The sequence below is a fragment of the Ursus americanus genome, chromosome 21 (assembly GCF_024610735.1).
Source record: "Ursus americanus isolate L20-20 chromosome 21, mUrsAme1.1.p, whole genome shotgun sequence".
In the NCBI taxonomy this organism is placed as follows: domain Eukaryota; kingdom Metazoa; phylum Chordata; class Mammalia; order Carnivora; family Ursidae; genus Ursus; species Ursus americanus.
In genome coordinates, this window is record NC_142147.1 from 23,936,807 (window position 1) to 23,958,415 (window position 21,609).

Consider the following 21,609-nt stretch of genomic DNA (forward strand, 5'->3'; position numbering starts at 1 on the left):
GGTGGTATTATATTATATTCTGTCTTGAGTTTGGAAATCTTTCGGTCAGATTTAAATTGTTATTGTGGCTTTTTTTTCCCCTCCTGAAGATGAAACCAGAGGAATCTGCCATTTGCTGTTCTTTTTCTCTCAAGATTGCTTGGTAATCTAGAATTCTTTTTACTTTCTACATACTGTCTTTAAAAACTGACAGCAGCAATCTCTCCCCCTTCTCCTTTTTTAACGCTGTCTCCTTCCCTGTACTGGGTGTATAGACAATAAATGTGTGATGACAGTCAGTTATAGAATAATTATGTTGTATATCAGGATTCTGTGTTTTTGAGCAATATAGCTACTCCTATCATGTAACGATAAGTGAAATTTATGCTAGCAGTAGACAGCTTAGTGGCAGATTGGAAACCATTTCTCTAAAAAAAAAAATACAGATCAATGATACAAGTTCATTCTATCAAGGGAGAGAATTTCAAGTAAAATAAGGTACCAAAAATAGGTTGATAGAGCACACCCGTACATCTGTTGTCTTTTTTTTTTTTTTTGGCAATAGCTAAACTACCAACTGGAGAAATGGTTTTTATGTATTAACTCAACAAACTATTTTAACCAGATTTCTTCTTTTGTTTCAAAATTGATAAACTTGAGCTTCATCTCTTGCCACCTCCATTCTTCCCACTTGAGGTAACTGAACCAAAGCAGACTTGTTTTAAAAGTCAATCTACATTTGATGTAATTCATAAATAATGCCATTTGCAAATGATTCTTTGCTCTCTAATGAACATTGGACCATATTCAACAAAAATCTACCATCTGAACTGTAATCCTTGAATTGCTCCAAAATAGATTGGTTGAAACTAAAGAGCTATAATAGAGAAATGATACTTTATTATATCGTAAGATTAGCTACCCTGGTAGATTCCTGGTACCTTCCTCAGTTCTGTTGTTTTGTTACCTCCATGCTATTGACACAGATGCTTTGTTTTAGAGTCCCTCTTTATCCCAGTCACATATTATACCCTTGGAACCTGAGTGCTCTGTCACCTCTTCCAAAGTGATAGAAGTCTCTTATGAATAGACAAAAGGTTCTTTGGGGGCATAGAGGAATTCTGAAATTGCAAGGCTAATTAATGACATATTAATTCAAGTATTATTTCATCTAATAAGCATTGATCAGGTACTTTGAAGGGTCCAAAAGAAAGTTCCAGCCCTCAAGTAGCACATAATCCATTATTTCTCAGTTACACCATGCCATCTGTCAATCAGCGGTTAAGTAATTAACCACTTCATACTTTGTTACCAAAGTACCTCTGCAGTTCTGCTCCTCTGGCTGACTGGAAAATGTTCAAAATGGTGCTCGGTCTTTGGTCCATGCCAACATGAAAGAACTCCAAGCACATTTAAGCAGGTCAGTCTTTTTATTATGCTTAATTTTTTTAATGCAAAATCACACTTTAGTGGGGACTGGCTCAGTTGGTGGAGCATATGACTCTTAATCTTGGGATTGTGAGTTTGAGCCCCATGTTGGGTGTGGAGATTACTTAAAAAATCTTTTTAAAAAATTAGACTTCGGTTTGAGAAGAACAATGTAGAATATCCCTAGGAATAAATCACAACAACAACAGAACTTAAGCTCTGTTGCCCAAAGTGGATCAACAGGAAAGTCTTTAAAGAAATGCTTCTTTTAACTATCAATAGCAAAGCTGAATGTATATTTCATCTACCCCTATTTCTAAATTGTGCTGATGCATGCATTTCCACACTTACACCCTTCAAACGTCTCATTTGCTGAAAGTCCTTATACGTGTAAAAGGAATATTTGTAATGGTGTGTCAAAATGAAGATATTTTAAACCTAGCAAAATTCCACTTACTCCGGTACACTCTGACACTCAAACTCAACAAGAAAACAAGGAAACAAGAGAGGCTAGTTGAATTTTTCCATAATTTTCATACAGTGACAGTCACCTCCCACCCACCTTGCCTTCTGTTTATTATTAGGGTCAGCTTTTAAGGCAGCACCCTGCATCATACCCAGAAAGTACCTCAGTCATCTGTGATTAGAATGGCACAGGCTCATAGTCACATGGGCTCCTTCCCCTTTGTTTTCCAGCATCCCGGAGTAGTGCACACAAATTAGACCCTGCCTCCAGTGTGTTGGCCTTTACTTTAAACCTACCCTTTGACAATCAGGTGCTAATGATTCTATGTTATCGGAACAAGCACATGAGTATTGTCGTGTAAGTGTCTGTTCCTCCTAGGTTGGCAGAAGTGCTTTCCTTCATAGTCCTGTTCTAGAGGGTATCAGTTGTGTTTTTCACCTCTGTTTTGTGAATTACTAAAATTTGGGGGAGAGGAAGTGATTTCAGCTAAGTTTTGGGTTTGACAGGATCATCAATCTCAGCGATATTCTTCACACCTGTAGCAAGTCTACCCTGATTACAAGACCAGGTGTGGGCTTTGTATTTTTTTCCTCCAGCATAAGACTCCAGTATTATGTTTACAATCTGTTGGATGTGTTCAGCATGATAAGACCTTGGTGCCCAAAGAGTCTGTTTCCCTTTTGGTACCAGACCCAAGGTCTTCCAGAAGATAATGTGGCAAACCACTACCTACGAAGGCCTATTTTGGCTAATCTGTGCAAATTCTGACTATACCCCTTGTATGTATCTTGTTCCACACAACTTTCATTTTTGTTAAGTATTAAGTCTTAGAAAGCTAGAATAATACTTCTACAAGAAATCAAAATATGTGATATTCTGGTTTTTTTCTTCTTTTTAGAACCCTGTATTTAAACAAGACTTCTTTTTAAGTGTTGTTTAAAATTTAGTTCTCAAATCCTCTGGTATCACCAGGCTACCAAATCAAAACTTACGGCATAAAACAGGGCAGTATGTGTGTTCTTAAGAATTAAAAAAAGCTTTATGTGTACTCTATAAATATAAATGCATAGACAACACTTCCCCTTGAGTTGCACATCGACATACAGCATTGTACATTACAATGAAAATTTGTAACTTAAGGGTATTATATATATATATACATATATACCTTTGTAACCTTTATACTGTAAATAAAAAAAAATGCTTTTAGACTTGTGTTTTTTCTTGTATTTTTACGTTTAAATGGTTTCAAACCTACAGGAAAATTTCAATGAGTACAAAGATCTCCCACATCCATCCTTTTCACCCAAATTTCCCAGTTGTTAGCATTTTACATTTGTTCTGTTATCCTCTCTTATCTTTCTCTGACATGTTCCTCTCTCACCCTTCAATCCTCAGTGTGTCCCTCCCAAACATAGTGACACTCTCCTGCATGGCCAACGTTCATCTCCCCCACACACACCCGGGTATCAGCCCCAGCACGACACTACCACCCAAGCCACAGACCCCATTCACGTGGTGCCAGTCGTCCCAGCAACGTCCCCTTTTCCTTTCTGGCACAGGATCCTATCCGGGACCACATGTGGCGTTCGGTTGTCACGTCTCCTCAATCTCTTTTGGTGTCATTTTTAAGCAGCTGTAAGGCACGTCCAAACTCTTAAAAACCTAGTTTTGGTTCTAGTTCCACCACTGACTTTCAGTGACAGGAGCTTAATCACTGGATCCATCTGAGCTTTAGTATACTTTGAGTCACACAGAGGAGGGGAGATGGTTTCTCAGGAATCATATCAGGAATCATCAGTGCTCCATTCATTCGGTGTTGGTGACTCACTTTGCATGAACTTTCGCCCTGGCCCTACCTCTCCAAACTTAACTCACCTGAACTCAGTTTTTATTCCTCTTCTTCAACACTCCTCTTGGCCCCTACTCAAGGGTTCCTTAACAAAATTGCAAAGAACCCACTCCTTGGCAGGAGCCCTAGAATGCTGGCGTTTGTAAAGTCTGATTTTACCAGGTTGTATTGGTTAAGCAGTGCTGACCCACTGGTCCAAGCTCAGGTCCACCACAAGTGTCGCACTGCCAGCATCAGCTGAATCCAATCTGGGAAAGTGCTGTGCATGAAGGAACAAATGGAACCGTGTATTTGCAAGTCAATGACTTTCTACCTGAAGCGTGGGAGCTCGAATGTGTGGGAGCTGCGAATCTGATTTCTGCTCCAGTGAGAAAGTTAGAATATGAAGTTCTTGATCTGGTTCGGGTTTTCGAAGCCTAAACATGCTCCATGTGCCAGCCCACAAATAATATTTTATGCCTTCATTTCCCCTTTCCCTCCTCCACTGACTGCCCCACTGCTAGCAATGGCAACAGCACTGCAGAACTGAGGGATTCTCAGTCTATTTTCAAGCTCTGCTCCAAGGAGAGAGTCAACAGTGGGTGATCAAGTGAGATGGGGAGGAGATCCCCATTTCCTGCCATCAGAAGCAGCTGCTCAGCACAGAGCTTCCCTCCAGGACGGGGAACTTCATTCAGGAAGCTGTGCTTTGTCAGCGGGGCCAGTGTCTGTACTGCCAGCTCCCAGAAGACAGAAGCTAAGCCAAGAGTCCCAAGAAAGCTGAATGAGCAGAGAAAAGAGAAGGTGAACACAGACAGTGGAGCTCAGACCCAGCCCTTGCTATGTGCTGAATTGTGCCCCACCAAGTTCACAGGCTGAGCCCAACCCCCTACATCTCAGAATGTGACTGTGTTTGGAGATAGGGCCTTTAAAGAGGCGATTCAGTTAAAAAGAGGCCGTTAGGGTGGGCGCTTGGCCAAGCTGGTGTCCTTAGAAAAACAGGGAAGCTTGGACAGAGATAAGGGGTCCATGTGCGCCCAGGAAAGACCCCGCGAGAACAGAAAAAGCGTGGCCATCTGTAAGCCAAGGAAAGAGGCCTCAGAAGAAACCAACCCTGCTAACACCTTGATCTTGGACTTCCAGACTCCAGGACTGTGGAGACAATTGATTTCTATTGTTTAAGCCCCCCCACCCCCCCCCCACCCCCAGTGTGTGATATTCTGTGATGGCCGCCCTAGCTGACTAACCCAGCCCTCCTTAACTGCAGGGTTTTCCAACGCATACAGCCCCACCAGTGTGTGGGTTTATCTGCTCTCGACTCGGCCTCACTCTCATCCACCAGTTAGGGCCCCTCTCTTTCATTTGCTTACTTATTACTTCTGAATGAATTCATTATTAATACTTCCGGCAAATATTAAGTGAGTCTCTATCAAGCCCTGGAAAAGACCCAGCCTTGCCCTCTCAATGATGTAAAAGGACAGCGCCGGTGCCAGGTGCGTGGCAGCGAGTACACGCCTCCCTGCCCGACACAGCTCTGTCAGTGTCTCAAAGTGCAGTGCTCAGGGTGGAAGCCGAGAAGCCATGACTCGTCCCGTGTGTGTGTCTCCCTGTCTCACCCAGGCTCGTCACAGCCCTGTCCGACCACTCCACTATCCTGACTCCAGTGTCCACAGGTATGCTCAGCACTGTGCTTGGCCTTTTGGTTCTTCAGCCATCTCGTGTGTGACGATGGCCCTTTTGCTGCAGCTCAGCCATCCTGCTCCCCCAGTCACCCCCTAGACTGTTACTGCTGGAACAGAGCCATGGCCAAAATCAGGAACTGAAGCGTCCCTCTCCAGCATGTGCTCACTGGGACTGTCCTTCAACCTTTTGGGTCCTCAGTTAGTCCACAGACTCTTTTTACCTTCTCCTTATTCGTCTCCCACCGTACCCAGCTCCGATTCCATAGCCTACCATTGCAGCACCACGCTCGCCCAAACACGTGAATTCCCTGCTGCTCGGCCTTCATAGCCGCCACCTGGGTGAACCCAGCTATCTTCCTGCACCTCTCTGAGTAGCTGAGTCCTGGGGAGGAAAGCTCAAGGTGGATTGGTACCGCTATACATTTACAGAGGTTGCCAACCTTTACCAGGTGTGCCTTTAACACTGCTCATTTTTGGGTCACTTAGAAAGGATTTCAAACTATCTTTACTCTCCTCGAACCCTAGGCCTCCCACCTCTCTCTCAGCGGATTCTCTTTCCTCCTAATTCACTGAGAAAACAGCAGCCACCCAAAGGTACTCTCCCAACTTCTCGTTACTTTCCAGCTGACCTAGCCAGTCCTCTTACCTCTGCTTTGATCCCATTCCCATTCACTAGTCTCCTCAACCAGATCCTTCCTACTGGATTTTTAAACATTCTCAACTCTTATCCCATTAGAAACCATCACACATTCCTTCCTGGACCCCTCAACTCCTGCAGCTAATGTTCTAGGCCTCCGTTTCTTTCCCCCAAACTTTTTTTTTTTTGCGATTTTACTTACTTATGTGGGGGGGCACAAGCAGGGGGGCTGCAGAGAGAGAGGGAGAAACAGGCTCCCCCTTGGGTATGGAGCCTGATGCAGGGCTGTATCCCAGGACCCTGGGATCATGACCTGAGCTGAAGGCAGACGCTTAACCAACTGAGCCACCCAGGCGTCCCTTCCCCAAACTTCTTGAAAGAGTTGTGCCTCCTTGTGACCCACTCTTCAGCCAGCCCACTGCGAGATGGTTTCCGTCTCCATTACATTACTTAAACATCTCTGGCTGAGGTGGCTGGTGTCTTCATATTACTGTTTGCCTCCTCAGCTGCATTAGATACTGTCCTCCCTCTCCTTATCAGCTCTCCTTCCCTGACTCCCAAAACACTCTTGGGGCTATCCTCCCTCTCCACCTGTCCTTCCATGCTTTTTTGGCAGGCTCATCCTCCTCTCGTCAGCTGACAAACTTCCAAGCTCTGTCCTAGGCTCTCCCTTCACCTCAGCCTCCACTCTGCTCTGCCCTAGATTTTATCCCCACCTATACCCAGATGCCTCTCAGCTGTGTATCTCCGGCCTCATCTTTATTTTGACTTCCACATGCATATGTCTAACTGAAATTTGATGTTTCAAAGACACCTCAAATTTGTGATCTTCCTCACTCCTCCATCCCCCAAACCTGGTCTCTGTTCAGTATTCCCTAACTCAGTGGCACCGCCATCTGTCCAGATCCTAAAGCCAGTAACCCAGGAGTCACCTCTGTCCCTTCCTGCCCCTTACCACACCCCAAATCTAAAACATTTCCATGTTTCCAAAATCTCTCCATTCTTTGTATGTCTCTCCATGCCCCTGCCCCTAGTGCAGGCTTCCCTCATTCTTCCAGACTACAGCAATAACTTCATGTGTAATAGCCACCCCATCCCTGTAAGCTGTACTGCATAGTAGGGCTAAAGTCACCTATCAAAAAAAAAAAAAAACAACAGGGGCACCTGGGTGGCTCAGTTGGGTAAGCGTCTGACTCTTGGTTTTGGCTCAGGTCATGATCAGCAGGGAGTCGGCTTCCCTCTGCGTCTCCCCCCCCCACCCCGGCCACTCATTCTCTCTCTCTCAAATAAATAAATAAATAAATAAAATCTTTAAAAACAAACAGTTTCCCACTGTTCTCAGGATAAAACCCAAAATCTCTACCATAGGGCCTCAGGACCTTTCTACAGGCTGTTTCATCTACCTGGAGTATTCTTTCTCCTGCCTCATCCCTCAAACCTCTGCTTAAATGGGAGACTTTGCTGACCACCTATCTTGGGCAGGTTGCCTGTTAGACTCTCACATACCACATGGATTTTCACACATGGGCCTCAACATTTATTACGTCACCTTTCTTGATGAACATTATCTTTCTTCTCAAACTGTAGGCTGCCCTAGAGCTGTTTTGATCATTGCTATATCCCCAGAAACTAGCACAGATATACTATACTGAAGTTCACAGTACTAAAGACCCCAGCATTGGAGGTTTAAGGAAACCACTTTCCCGCGGCACCTGGCTGGCTCAGTTGGTAGAACACGTGACCCTTGCTCTTGCGGCTTAAGTTCAAGCCCCACGTTGGGTGTAGAGAATACTTAAAAAAAAAAAAAAAATCTTAAAAAAAAAAGAAGAGAAAGCCATTTTTCTAAAGAGAAAAGCGGCAGGGTTAATATTAAAAAACAAAAAGAGGCAGCAGGGTGGCTCAGTCGGCTAGGGTCTGCCTTCGGCTTGGGTCATGATCCCCAGGGTCCTGGGATGGAGCCGCGGGTCAGGCTCCTTGCTCAGCAGGGAGCCTACTTTCCCTCTCCCTCTCCCTCTGCCTCTCGCTCACTGTCTCTCAGATAAATATATCTTAAAAAAAAAAAAAAAAAAACAAGAACAAAACCAAAAACTGACTTTAGACAGAGCTACCAGCATCATAATAATAGTTAACAGAGGAGGCGCCTGGGAGGCTCAGTCGGCTAAGCGCCTGACTCTTGATTACTGCTCGGGTCATGATTTTGGGGTCCTGAGATCAGCCCCACTTCTGGCTCTGCGCTGGTCATAGATCCTGCTTGAGAGTCTCCGTCTCCCTATGCCCTTCCCCCCGCTGGTGCTCGCGCTCTCCTCAAAAAAAATATTCTTTTTAAAAAATACTAGTTACAGAGACTGAGTCCCCCGTGTGGGGTACACTGTTTACATTAGCTAGCTCATTTATTCCCTCCAAAAGGCAGACAAGGTAGATCCTAATTATTAGTATACCCTATTAAATATCAGAAACCCAGAGCTTTGGGAGTTAGGCTTACTGTGCGAGAAAAACTGTCCTACAGGAGCTATTTTACCTAGGACTTAAGGTTTCTAGCCGGCGCTGTCTCTGGCCCCGCCCCCGTAGCCCTATGACCCGCCCAGACCCGCCCCCAACCCCACCCCAGCCTTCGCTGGGCTCCCCGCCCCTAATACGCCTCTGACACGCCCCCTGCCCCGCCCCACCGCGGCCCTCCTCCGGTCCGCCCCTTGGCCGGGGTGAACGGTGCCTGCAGTGCCAGCCGTGGCCGCCGGGGGGCAGCAGCGCGGCTCGGGTCCGACCGCTCTGGGCCGCGCTCCTCGCTCGCCCTCGGACTCTGCTCCGGCTGCGAGCGGCCGCCCTGCCCGCGCCCAGCGCCAAGCCGCCGGGCTCCCCGCGCCCGACCTAGCAGCTCGGCTCCCCGGGGCCGGACTGAGGCCGCAAGCAGCGCCGCAGGGTGTGGGGCGGACCCAGGAGATGAAATGACAACGTCAACCCTCCAGGTACCTCGGCGCGGCCGGGCTCGGCTTCCGGAGGCCGGAGGAGGCGCGGCGGGGCCTGCGAGCCAGCAGTCGGGCGGGCGGCCTGCTCGGAACCCCGGCACCGCGGCCTTCGCTCCGCCGCCCTGTCGCCGCCTCCGCCGGTTTCTGTTTTCACGCGCCCAGAGCCATGGGCCGTCTCCTGTCCAGAACTCCCGCGCCCCTGCCACCCCCACCCCACACCCCGCCCGGGCCAGGCCGAGCCCCGAGGCCGCTACGTGCAGCCGGAGGCGCCCCGGTACCGCCGCGGGGATCAGCCTCCTGCGGACAGCACAGGCGCCGCCTGGAAAGCTCGGCCCCGCAGTCGGGCCCCTTGATCTCCCTCCTCCTCCTGCTTCCCTTAGGACGAGGGCCCGCTCCTTCCCCAGGCTCGGATTTCCTCCTGTGGACCAGCGACCCTTCATTCATTCCCTAGGTCTTGCCTGGTGGTGCTGGGGTGGCGCCACCTGGATGCATGACTGACCCATCCTCCAGGTGCTGCCGTCCTCCTGGGACGGCAAACAGAAACATGCCCAGGCCTCCGACCTGGGCTTCAGTCTTGGCTTTGCCACTCACTCGCATGTGACCTTGGGCTAGTTACCTTGATCCTAGAATTTCGGGTTTCCTGTCAGGGAAATGGGGTAATACCCTGTAGGGTTGTTGTGACAGTGGCCCTGGGTTGAGTAATTCAGGTGAAGCCTTCTTAGCACAGTGTCTGCTACGTAGTAAATGCTCACGATAAAGCCTGTGAAGGAGTTAGGCAAGATTTCATGGAAGAAGGGGCGTTTGCCTGGATCTGGAAAGGTTGGGTAGTACTCAGATATCTGAAGGTGGAGGAAATAGTGGAAACAGAGGCATGGAATAAACTGGGCTACTTGGCCAGGGATTAACTAGAGTCCAAAGCCAGACCCCCACCATCCACCAGCAAAAACTCTGATCTGTTATCAGAGGGGTTTGTAAACTTCGCCTGCAGATCCCATCTGCCCAGACAATTTTTGTCTGTGAGCTAAGAATGTTTTTACATTTCTGTTAAAGTTTTATTAAGGGGCGCCTGCGTGGCTTAGTCGGTTAAGCCTCTGACTGTTGATTTTGGCTCAGGTCATGATCTCAGGGTCCTGAGATGGAGCCTTGCATCTGCTCCATGCTCAGCAGGGTGTCTACTTGAAGATTCTCTCCTTCTGCCATTTCTCCTGTTCACGCTCTCTTTCTCTCTCTAAAAGAAATAAATCTTAAAAAGAAAAGCTTTATTAAGATATAACTCACCACACAATTCACACATTTAAAGTATACAATTCAGTGGCTCTTAGTATATTCAGAGTTGTGCAACCATCACCACGCTTTTAGAACATTTTCATCACCCCAAAAAGAAACTCCACACCCTTTACAGTCAACCCCACAAACCATGTATCTCTCCCAGCTCTGGGCAAACACTCAGCTAATTTCTCTCCCCATGGATTTGCCTATTCTGGACACTTTATTTATTTGTTCATTTATTAAAAGATTAAAAGATTCATTTATTAAAAGAAGATTTATTTTAGAGAGGGGGAAGGGCTGAGGGAGAGGGAAAAAGAAACTCAAGCAGACTCCTTGCTAAGCACGGAACCGATGCGGGGCTCGATCCCATGACCCCGAGATCACCAAACGAGCAGAAACCAAGAGTCGGATGTTCAACCAACTGTGCCACCAGGCGCCCCTATTCTGGGCATTTTATGTAACTGGAATCATACAATATGTGGTCCTTTGTGACTGGCTTCTCTCACTTAACATAATGTCGTAGGTTTTTATGTTTTTAAAAGGCTGGGAAAAGATATCTCACGACACGTGAAAATCATGAAATTTAAATTTCGGTGTCTATAAATAAAGTTTTATTGGAACACATTCCTACTCCTTCATTTACGTATTTTCTATGGCTGCTTTTGGGCTACAAAGGCAGAGTTGAGCAGTTGCTACAGAGATTGTATGGCCAGGAAAGTCTAACCTATTTACCATCTGGTCCTTTACAGTTTGCCAGCTCTTCTGTTAGCACGTCTTCCTTAGCCTTGTCCTTCATCCTCATCCTTGCCATATGTGTTACTAGAGATGCGGCAGGCTGGCAGTTTTATTTATCACCTCACCCTTGTGTTATGCAAAACTATTCTTCAAATTGCAGCTGAGGCCTCTTGCCTGTGAAACATCACATGCAGTTGCCAAAAAGATCTAATGTGCCCTTAGGTGCATTAATTAATAAAGTATCTCAAGGGGGGAGGCAGAGCATCCCTTGAGTATTGTTCTGACCCTGCCTTTCAAAAGGACAGACCCCAGGAGGAAGGCATACTGGGCATGTTTATTCTGGAGAAGAGAAGCCATCAGGGACAGGAGAACTCGTTTCATTGTCTCATAGGAAGAGTGGGGTTGTTGGGGGAGAGTAGACCTGCGAAGCTTGTGTTTAAGCTAATCGTCCAGGAAGGTTCTGGACTCCTGGCCATTCTCTATTTGTAGGTGATGGAGGTAGCTGAGCTTGAAAATAGTAGCCAGCAACCCTCTTTCACCTTTCCTCATCTCGTCAACCTGGTGAGTTCATTTATCATCAACCTGGCCTAACCTACTCCAGTCTGTTAGTTTTGTAGAGCTAGCTGTGCCTTTCTGAGACTTCTTACTTTCAGATGAGGCAGGGCTGCACAAATGCCTGAGCCCTGCCAAGAGCTGGTCAGGAGGTTTATTGTTTGCTGTGGACGGAACTGTGTGTATACAGTGGGATCTGCTGGCCTGGTGTCTAGTGCAGATCAGCTTGAGGAGGATAATTCGGGTAATGCTTCCTGGGTTGGTGAAGCCATGGTTTCTTTTTTTTTTTTTTTTTTTTAAGATTTTATTTATTTATTTGACAGAGAGAGAGACAGAGAGAGAGGGAACACAAGCAGGGGGAGTGGGAGAGGAAGAAGCAGCCTCCCAGTGGAGGAGCCTTCTGTGGGGCTTGATCCCAGAACGCGGGGATCACGCCCTGAGCCAGAGGCAGACGCCTAACGACTGAGCCACCCAGGCGCCCCAAGCCATGGTTTCTAAAACTGGATATGTAGGTGTGGGGCAGCTGCCTGAAAGATCCAGCGTGCTTGGAGTTTAGTCCTAGAGCACAGGTCTACAGGATTTGTGAGATTCACAAAGATATTCTCACAGACTTCTTAGAAGATTCCAGAGGACCATTCCCTTCAGTTGGCAGCACATATATGTCTTTGGAGTAAGCAAGCCCTTTTCTCTTTCTTTTCTTTCTTTTCTTTCTTTCTTTCTTTCTTTCTTTCTTTCTTTCTTTCTTTCTTTCTTTCTTTCTTTCTCTCTCTCTCTCTCTCTCTCTTTCTTTCTTTCTTTCTTTCTTTCTTGATTTATGTATTTTAGAGAGCTCAAGCATATGCCCGTGGGGGGAGGGACAGAGGGAGAGAATCTTTAAGCAGACTCCCTGCTGAGCACGGCGCCGGATGCAGGGCTTGATCCCTCTACCCTGACATCATGACCTGAGTAGAAACCAAGTCGGACGCTTAACTGACTGAGCCACCTAGGTGTGCCAGCAAGCGCTTTTCTTACTAGAGCTACTGGTATACTGACCCATGTGTCTAAGCATCCCTCCCCTAAGTAGCAAATTTAGGAAAACCTCTTCTCTTTTCACCACAGGAAGCAGGCTGGGCTGGTAGGAGGAAGTAGAGATCCCTTCGATGGGTCTCGTAGAACTCAGGGCTGGCATCAAGTGCGGTTTCTGGCCTTCGTGCTAAGCAGCACAGCAGTCAGTTGGTTCTGATGTTTCTCCTATTCCAGGCTCTGGGTCCAGGGCCATTTTTCTTTCCCTTGAGGCAAGGAATAGAAAGTGGATTCTCCCCTTGAGCCCTAACCTGAGATATTTGGTCAGGTTTCCACTTACGGAAATCCAGAGTGAATCCGAGAAGGAGGTTGCTTTCAGCTGTATGAGTGTGCTGTGAAGAGCGATGGCTGTCTTTTAAAGCTTCCTTTCAAGGCTTCTAGTTGATGTTGGAAAAATAGGCCAACATAATGGTGTGCGACTAACAGATCCGCAGGATTCATGCTGCCCTAGGACCCTAAGGGATTTTTGGTCTCTTGGGAAGCACTGAGGTATTTGCTTCGCCTTTCCAGAAAGCCATTGATCTGGTGACGAAAGCCACAGAAGAGGATAAAGCCAAGAATTACGAGGAGGCACTCCGGCTCTACCAGCATGCCGTGGAGTATTTCCTACACGCTATCAAATGTGAGTCACACGCAGGGCCCTCCCCGACTGCAGAGCCCCTGTGAGAGCAGGGTAGGTACACCCTCGCCACTTCCCCTTTTGCAGATGAGGCACACAGCGACAAGGCCAAGGAGAGCATTCGAGCGAAGTGCATGCAGTACCTAGACCGGGCAGAGAAGCTGAAGGATTATTTACGAAACAAAGAGAAGCATGGCAAGAAGCCAGTCAAAGAAAATCAGAGTGAGAGCAAGGGGTGAGTACAGAGGAGTGGAGGACCCAGCTGGGACCAGAGACCCCTGAGCATGTGTCCTTTTCCTGTGTTGCTGCCATTCCTGGTGCTCATGCTGCCTTCCTTTGGGGGAATTCCACTCATAGTGATAATGCCCCTAGCTGCTTTTGTCGGGCACTTTGCACAATACTTTTTGGACGGTGTCTCATTGGTTCCTCACAGAAAAGCGGTGAGGGCAACTCGAGCCAGCAGGGAGGTTACAAGCCTGGGATTCTGCAGTCGGACTCTCAGGGTACGTCCCGGTGCTGCCACTTCCTAGCCGGGTGACCACAGACATGTGCCATGACCCCCTGTGCTTCCAGGCTCCTCTTCTGTAGAAGAAAGATATTGCGCCCTCCCGCCCAGCGTTGCTCTGAGGAGCGGATGAGATGATGTGGGTAAAGCCCCACAAATAAAGCGAGGTGCGCAGTGAGGATGGAATAAGCGTCAGCTGCTGGGACGATCAGAGTTACTGTCTTCATCTGACAGATGAGGCAGCAGATCAAGTTCAGGGATGGCCCAGGTCACAGAGCTGGCACTGGATGGAGTCTGGACCCACACGCAGGGCTTCTGTGTCCCACTCCAAAGCCCGTGTTCGCTCTGCAGCCTCTTTCCTCACATTTGTGGTTTGCCCACCACACAGATTCCAGTTTGCTGAGTGTACAGGCCAGTGGTGTCCTGGAGGCGAAGGGGAGGGTCCCAGGTGGGAGGGTCACAGAGCAAGAGACAGGCGGGTCGTGTGTCTGCCGCCCCACCAGAGCTGAGGGGCTCTGCGCCCTGGGTGGACAGGGTTCCCCAGGGAGAGAGACATGCTCTGGGAAGGGAAGAGGAAGGGCAGGAGGTGAAGCGTCCTCGGGAGGGCGGGAAGAGTTCTGAGGATGGCTGATCACTTCTGTCCCATTAGGGATTGGCCCTGGGGTGAGACCAGTGACTGTGTTCCCTTCCCAGGTTCCCCTCTTTAAACTTCACCTCTTCTCTGAGTCACAGCCACTTGCTGTCTGGTTGTGTATCTGTGTGAAAGGCGAGTGACCGCTCCGGTTGCCCACCCAGCTGTTGAAGTCCAGCCAGAGCACATGTCCCTCACCAGCCTTCTAGAGAGGGCATGCATCTCTGTTGTTACTTCCTTAATGAAGAAACAAGGATGGGTTACGGGAGGGTTTCCTGGAAGAGGTGGAAGGGAGTGTCGGTAACAGGTGGTCTGAACATCCTTGAGGTCCCTGCTTGTGGGTCTCTCACCACTGTTGAGCAGGGCAGGTGGCTCTCTACCGCCAAGCCAGCAGCCAGCACCTGGCCTTGCTCTCAGAGCCTCCTTGCCACCTGCCTCTTGCTTTAGCCTGTCGTCTTCTGTCTCCTTTCCCAGCAGTGATAGTGACAGTGAAGGGGATAATCCAGAGAAAAAGAAATTGCAAGAACAACTGATGGGTAAGAGGCCCATGGCCCCGTGGCAGTGGGAGGCGGCTGTGGCGAGGGCCCGCTGCAGAGTCGGCCCAGACTCGTCAGTTGGGCTCCAGGTCGAAGGCTCTGCTTGCCTCTTGCAGGTGCTGTTGTGATGGAGAAGCCCAACATTCGGTGGAATGATGTGGCTGGCCTGGAGGGGGCCAAGGAGGCCCTCAAAGAAGCTGTCATTTTGCCAATTAAATTTCCACACTTGTTCACAGGTAAGAGTTGAGCTACGTTAGGCCCAGATGTAAAAATAGCAAGCTTCTGCAGAAGCCAGCCCAGCGCTCCCGCTCTGAAGGTGTCCAGGAGCAGGTGGCCACTCAGCTCTCCTGGCCCTCAGGGTGAGGGCCCAACCTTCCCTCTCAGGGCTCTCAGTCGAGAGAGTCCCCAGGGTCTACTCATCACAGTCATCTGCTCCTTGGCTCCTCTCCCGTGTCAGAAACACCTTTGCGACTAGAACTGTGACTTGACCATCCCCATGGGGGCTTAGGGTCAGGAACCAGTGCCAGCCGGTGTCACTTCGCAAGGTTTTGGGGGTCATGAGCCAGGGCTAGGAGCAGGTTCTCAGCGGGTAATTCAGTTCCCTTTATTCCTTTGCTTCTAGAATCAGTTGTCTTGTAGAACTTTTCTCTTCTGACTGTACTTACTACTCAGTCCCCTCTGCTTTTTTCTGTTCCCTTTCCCAAGCCAGGAGGAAGCTCACCTCAGTTTATTCTTTGTTGTAGGCAAGCGTACACCTTGGCGAGGGATACTGCTCTTTGGACCCCCTGGCACGGGGAAATCCTACCTGGCCAAAGCGGTGGCCACAGAGGCCAACAACTCCACCTTCTTCTCTGTGTCCTCCTCAGACTTGATGTCTAAGTGGTTGGGGGAGAGTGAGAAGTAAGTCAACTGCCAGGCCTGCATCCCTGCCCTTGAGCCACCACCCCGAGGAACCACTGTTGGGTGTCAGGGAGAAGTCGCCAGCAGAGGGGAACCCTGCTAGCTTGTTGGGTGGGACGCTGTCCTGACAAGGCCTGCTGCGACTGAATGGGTGCTTGGGGGAGAGGAGTCCTCATGAAGGGAAGGCAAAGGCCCTCACAATCTTTAGGTATCAGGTGGGTATCCTCTGTTAGGGACTTCACGTAGTTCAGTTATTTTCCACACCGACTCCTGTTTTGCAGAGGGTGACACAGGCTGAGAGGAGGGTAAGTGACTTGTCCTAAATCCAGAGCTAATGAGTGGGGCTGTTGCCAAGACTGGCTTTTGCTCATGGTACAGTGCTGCCATGTGAACTGTGAGGACCACTGTCGCTGAAATCCAAGCATGACTGGAGTCTTGAGCTGCCTGTGGGAAGGGCAAAGAGAAGCAGAGACTGGGCCCCTGGCTGGGATGTGTGTGGGTGTCCTGATCCCAGCCCCACTTGTCACCTTCACAGGCTAGTCAAGAACCTGTTTGAGCTGGCCAGGCAGCATAAGCCCTCCATCATCTTCATCGATGAGGTGGATTCCCTCTGCGGGTCCCGCAATGAAAATGAGAGCGAGGCCGCCCGAAGGATCAAAACGGAGTTCTTGGTGCAGATGCAGGGTGCGTGCCAGTGCGGGGTGCCCTCCCCGGTTCTCGGTCCGCCTGCAGCCAGCCCAGGGCTTCATGATTTCGTTGCGGCTGGATTTGATAATCCTTAAGATGGAGGGAAAATGTCAGCAGCTGTCCTCAGCTCCATCTGCACAGGCCTGCAGAGAGGTTTCCACAGCCTTTGCCCACCAGCCCTCTGCCCTTCCCGAGGCCGGCAGGGCTTCAGAGAAGGCTCTTGGCCCAGCAGAGCTGGTTGGGGCCCTGCTGGTGGTGGCACGGGGCTGGCCCCAGATCAGAACACACAAAGGCCCTGAGGTGCTTCCCCCAGAAGCTCCCCGATCCTTGCAGGTGTTCTGAGTCAGCGTCTGTGTTTCCCTTTCTCCATAGGGGTAGGGAATAACAACGATGGGACTCTGGTTCTTGGTGCCACAAACATCCCCTGGGTGTTGGATTCAGCCATTAGAAGGAGGTGAGTCTTCCCCAGTAGAAACCAGGGGCTGAGGTCTTTCTCCAGCCGTAGTCAGCCTGCTGATGGCAGTTGTGGGTGCAACCTGACTCCATTTCCCTGGAGGCTTCTTCATGTCTGCATGGTGAGCAGAGTCCTAAGGGAAGCCAGCTTCTGGAGGGCCCCAGCGCCCATCTCCATGAAGACTGTTAGGCCATCTCTTCTCAAGTCCTGCCATGTGCTTGGCTCTCTAGGTTTGAAAAGAGGATTTACATCCCGCTGCCTGAGGAGGCTGCCCGTGCCCAGATGTTCCGGTTGCATCTGGGGAGCACTCCCCACAACCTTACGGATGCCAACATCCATGAGCTGGCCCGGAAGACGGAAGGCTACTCAGGTGCCGACATCAGCATCATTGTGCGGGACTCCCTCATGCAGCCTGTCAGAAAAGTTCAGTCAGCAACACACTTCAAAAAGGTGAGTGGAGGGACACCCAGGTGGCTCAGTTGGTGAAGCATCCGACTCTCGATCTCAGCTCTGGTCTTGCTCTGTTGTTCGGGGTTGTGAGTTTAAGCCCCACATCGGGCTCCACACCAGGAGTGGAGCCTACTTTAAAAAAGGTGGGCGGGAATGGGCCAGCAAAGAGTTGCTTAGAAAGTGTCACAGGAATGGGAATATCAGCTTTCTTTGCCAGTTCCTCAGCTGCTAAGGTGATAGATCTTTAGTCTCCTGGAGAACCAAGCACAAGTACAAAGTGAGCCCTCTGGCTCCAGGGTCTGGGGTTGCACCTGCTCTCTTTCCCTATAGTTCTTCTTACTCGAATGTGACCATCTCAGATTGTGTGAAGCCAGAGGACACGGCACCATGCCAGTCACCTCTGCCACCTCCACAGTCAGTGCTATGCTGTCATGTGTGGGGACCCCCCTCAGTGTCTGAAGAATCGGTGGGTACAAAATCACCCGCTCTAAGGAGGAGCTCCTCTTACACAGTGTGTCTCTGTCGAGTGTCTGCTGAGGGTCCTGCTGTGCGCCTGGTGCTGTTCTAGGACCTGGGGAGACATTTGTGACCACAGCAGACAAAAATCCCTGCCCTATGGGAGCCTCTTCACTAGTTGAGGAGATACTCATTTCTTAGAGGGTGATGAGGGGGAGGTCAGAGCAGGGGATGAAGTCTGGTGTTTCTGAAGTTTGGAGTTGGGTGGGCAGGTTATATTCTTTAAAAAAACAAAGATTTATTTATTTGAGAGAGTGAGTGAGTGGGGGTAGGGGGGCAGAGGGAGAGAGAATCCCAAGCAACTCCCTGCTGTGTCTCACAACCCTGAGATCATGACCTGAGCCGAAATCAGGAGTTGGATACTTAACTGACTGTGCCACCCAGGTGCCCCTGGGCAAGTTGTATTCTTTTTTTTTTAATGAAAAATGCCCACGTTTCTACAATAATTTTATTTTTTTAATTTTTTTTTAGATTTTATTTATTTATTTGACAGAGAGACAGTGAGAGAGGGAACATAAGCAGGGGGAGTGGGAAAGGGAGAAGCAGGCTTCCTGATGAGCAGGGAGCCTGATGTGGGGCTCGATCCCAGGACTCTGGGATCATGACCTGAGCCAAAGGCAGATGCTTAACAACTGAGCCACCTAGTCGCCCCCTTCTTTTTTTTTTTTTTTATCTCATATTCTTTCCACTCCCCCCTTTTTTAAAAATTTTTTAGGAGTGAGTGAGTGAGCGTGGTGGGGGGGGGCAGTGGGGAGCAGTGGGGAGGGCAGAGGGAGAGGGAGAGAATCTTAAGCAGACTCCATGCCTATTGAGGAGCCCAATGCAGGCCTTGATCTCACAACCCTGAGATCGTGACCTGAGTTGAAATCAAGAGTCAGGTGCTTAACTGACTGAGCCATCCAGGCGCCCCAAGGCAGGTTGTATTCTTAAAGGATAGGCCACCCGAGGTGGCATTTGAGTTAAGAGTTGAAGGAGGTGAGGGAATTAGCCTTGGGGATATTTGGGGGGATGTTGCCAATAAAGCAACTATGGTTAGAAAAACATTTTTGATGTCACTACATTTGTGGTGAGATCTGATGGAATTAGGAAGTGGAAGATACCAAGACATTTTGGGCCACAAATTGAGATTCTGGAGAACAGTGCCTGGAATATCATGCTAATCACAAACCTCTGAAATCCTCCTTTGAGCTACTTAGACTGCCCGCCTCGGCGTTCTGAAGAAGTCGTTCTCTTCTCAGACTGATGACCTACAAGCCAGGCATGGATTCATCCCCTACCGCTACCTTCTCTTCAGGACTCTGAAACCTGAGGCATCCTGTCCCTTCCCTAAGCACCGAGGTGCAACCCCTCCAGCCAAACTCCTATTTGATTTCAGGTCTGTGGCCCTTCCCGCACCAACCCTGGCGTTATGATAGATGACCTCCTGACCCCGTGCTCACCAGGGGACCCAGGGGCCATGGAGATGACTTGGATGGATGTCCCTGGTGACAAACTCTTAGAGCCTGTGGTTTGCATGGTAAGTGGCCGGCTGGGAGAGGGACTACACAGAGCCCAGAAAACTGGGGTCTTGGGTCTGAAAATAAAAATAGGCTTCTCCCCTTCTCTGTCCTGGGCTGTTGTGGCTCTTCTGAAACAGAGAATGGCCTTTGGGGCTCGGGGTAGCTGGGGCTCCTGCTGTTAGACTTAGTGGAGGCCCAGGATGGAGGCCATAGCATGAGCATTTTATTTTCTTTAGCAAGAATAAAGGCCCGCTGGTGTGACTACATCATTCCATGGGTTTGGCTTTTGTGCCCAGAAGGAGGCAGCAAGTGTCTGTCGGCAGTTTGCTTTGATGCCCTTGCACAGGCAGCCTCATGGGACTAGTCTTGCCTTCTCCTCATCCTGGTCTTCCCGATGGTCTTGCCTGTCATGTGGGGCAGGTGTCTGCCAGTGTGGCTGCTGTGGTGGGTGTGCACTCAGAACGAGCTTCTCCCAGGAGTTAAGACATGAGGGAGCTTGGATTCTCTCCGATGAGAAGTAGGCCTGTTTGGAAACGACATGAGCCGCCTCAGGAGGGAAGAGTGGTCCTGTCACAGGAGACATTCAGGCAGGCCCCAGGCAACCAGAGGGAGCTTTGCGTTTGGGGCTGGGAGTGACCGGGAACACTGGCCTCTTCCTGCTGGACCCCATGGGTCTGCGACACAGGGAGGCTGGGGACCTGGGGCCTGGCTCTTCCTCAGCTCCGTGCCCTTGTCTTTGCAGTCGGACATGCTCCGGTCTCTGGCCACCACTCGGCCCACCGTGAATGCAGATGACCTCCTGAAAGTGAAGAAATTCTCAGAGGACTTTGGACAGGAGAGTTAAAAATTTCTTCACTTGGTGATGGTGAAGGTGGGAGGTTGATTGGGGTAATAAATCCACGGCACTCCCTATGTCAGTGGCCAGATAGCGCTCCGGGGCCCGTCCTCACGTCCCTGCAGCATCCCCTCTGCTGTCTGGCCGCAGGCCGGGGAGCAGGAAGGAAGGGCCTCCCGGGCCGCAGAGACACAGAAGCACATTCAGCACTGGGTGGAATACTGGTTCTTCCTACTTCTCTCCTCCTCTTCTGGATGCTCACCAACTCCTTGTCCTGCCTCTCTGTGGGTTTTGGTTTTTTTTTAAACCTTTCTTTGTTCCCTTAAATTAATGCTGCTTGGATTTTTGTCTTGTTTATAAATAAAGTTAAAATCTCCCAGAAGCGTCAAGGAATGGGAGCAACCACACTGTGGGGTTGTTGCAGACCTTCAAAATGGCTTGCCAGCTCCCTCACCTGTCCTTTCTAACCCAGGTTTTACTCCTTGTGAACACAATGGCCAGTGCCCTGAGTTGTCAGCCCAAGCCCTGCCTGTAAAGGCCAAGAGTAAAACCAAGCCATTCCCACCCTCCTAGGTCAGCATCCTGGGCCCTGTGTCCTCCCTGCAGGAGGAGAGGATGGTTTTTGTGAGCACAAAGCTGTGTAGATCAGAATGAGCGAAGGCAGTCAGGTGGGTTTTACTGCTGCCTTTTCTTCCCTCTGAATGTGAGAACACCGAACCCTGCCATTGCCCCTGGCCCTCTGCCCTGGAAATGGGCTAATAAATCTTTTCCCTCTTGAGCCACCTGAGTGATTTCATCTTTGATTCTTATCTGAGCTCCTTGAAGGCCATGCTTGGTTCCATTAGAAAGACCCCCCGGTTTTCTCTCCGGGTTCTTCTCTTCATCAGAGGAGACTATTGCCACCTGCCGAAGTTCCCAGGCCTGTTCTCAGGTCTGACTGCCCAGACCTCCCCTCCCACACCCCCGGGGCCTTGCACATGTGGCACCTGGACAGTTCTTCCTGCAGACTGGGAGGCCTGCGGCCCAGATGTGGCTGCAGCTGTGTTTGGCTTGGTCTGCTGCCAACATTGAAAAATTGAGAATTGATGTAAAAATTCAGATTTCTGGCTTCTGGGAGATTAGGCAGTGCCGGGCCTGCGTCCCCACGAGGCAGCCTGTCAGCCACAGCTGAGCAGGGACTGCCCTATTCAGAAGCAGAACACTCTCCAGCTCACCCATCCCCACATGGACTGCTTCACCTCTTCGGGTTGCCTGCCCAGCCCTGTGGGCATTTGAAGTTGTGACTCCTGATCCTGAGACCCCCTCCCCCAACCCCCAAGGCTCTAGAGCTGGCAGCCCTAGAAATGCTGAGTAGGAGGCTGTGCTCCTTGACT

General features: G+C 49.7%; 1 protein-coding gene across 2 annotated transcripts; it reads left to right on the forward strand.

Moving 5' to 3' along the window:
* The first annotated feature begins 8,803 nt into the window (after positions 1-8,803).
* VPS4A (vacuolar protein sorting 4 homolog A) lies at positions 8,804-21,014 on the forward strand. Of its 2 annotated transcripts, none has more exons than XM_045815063.2 (11): positions 8,804-8,986; positions 13,115-13,226; positions 13,311-13,458; positions 14,834-14,895; positions 15,012-15,131; positions 15,639-15,795; positions 16,331-16,479; positions 16,855-16,936; positions 17,167-17,386; positions 19,278-19,418; positions 20,144-21,014. In XM_045815063.2, the coding sequence occupies exons 1-11, from the start codon at positions 8,966-8,968 to the stop codon at positions 20,243-20,245; spliced, it is 1,314 nt and encodes a 437-aa protein (XP_045671019.1). In that variant the 5' UTR covers positions 8,804-8,965; the 3' UTR covers positions 20,246-21,014. The 2 variants fall into 2 exon arrangements, with proteins under 2 accessions (XP_045671019.1, XP_045671020.1); XM_045815064.2 differs by having other exon boundaries at positions 14,837-14,895.
* The last annotated feature ends 595 nt before the right edge of the window (positions 21,015-21,609 follow it).

Bases quoted from the DNA above. Each gene is read 5' to 3' on its own strand.
- VPS4A (XM_045815063.2), top strand. From the start codon at position 8,966: ATGACAACGTCAACCCTCCAG. The intron at 8,987-13,114 runs GTACCTCGGCGC...TCGCCTTTCCAG, and splicing joins TGACAACGTCAACCCTCCAG to AAAGCCATTGATCTGGTGAC. The intron at 14,896-15,011 runs GTAAGAGGCCCA...TGCCTCTTGCAG, and splicing joins ATTGCAAGAACAACTGATGG to GTGCTGTTGTGATGGAGAAG.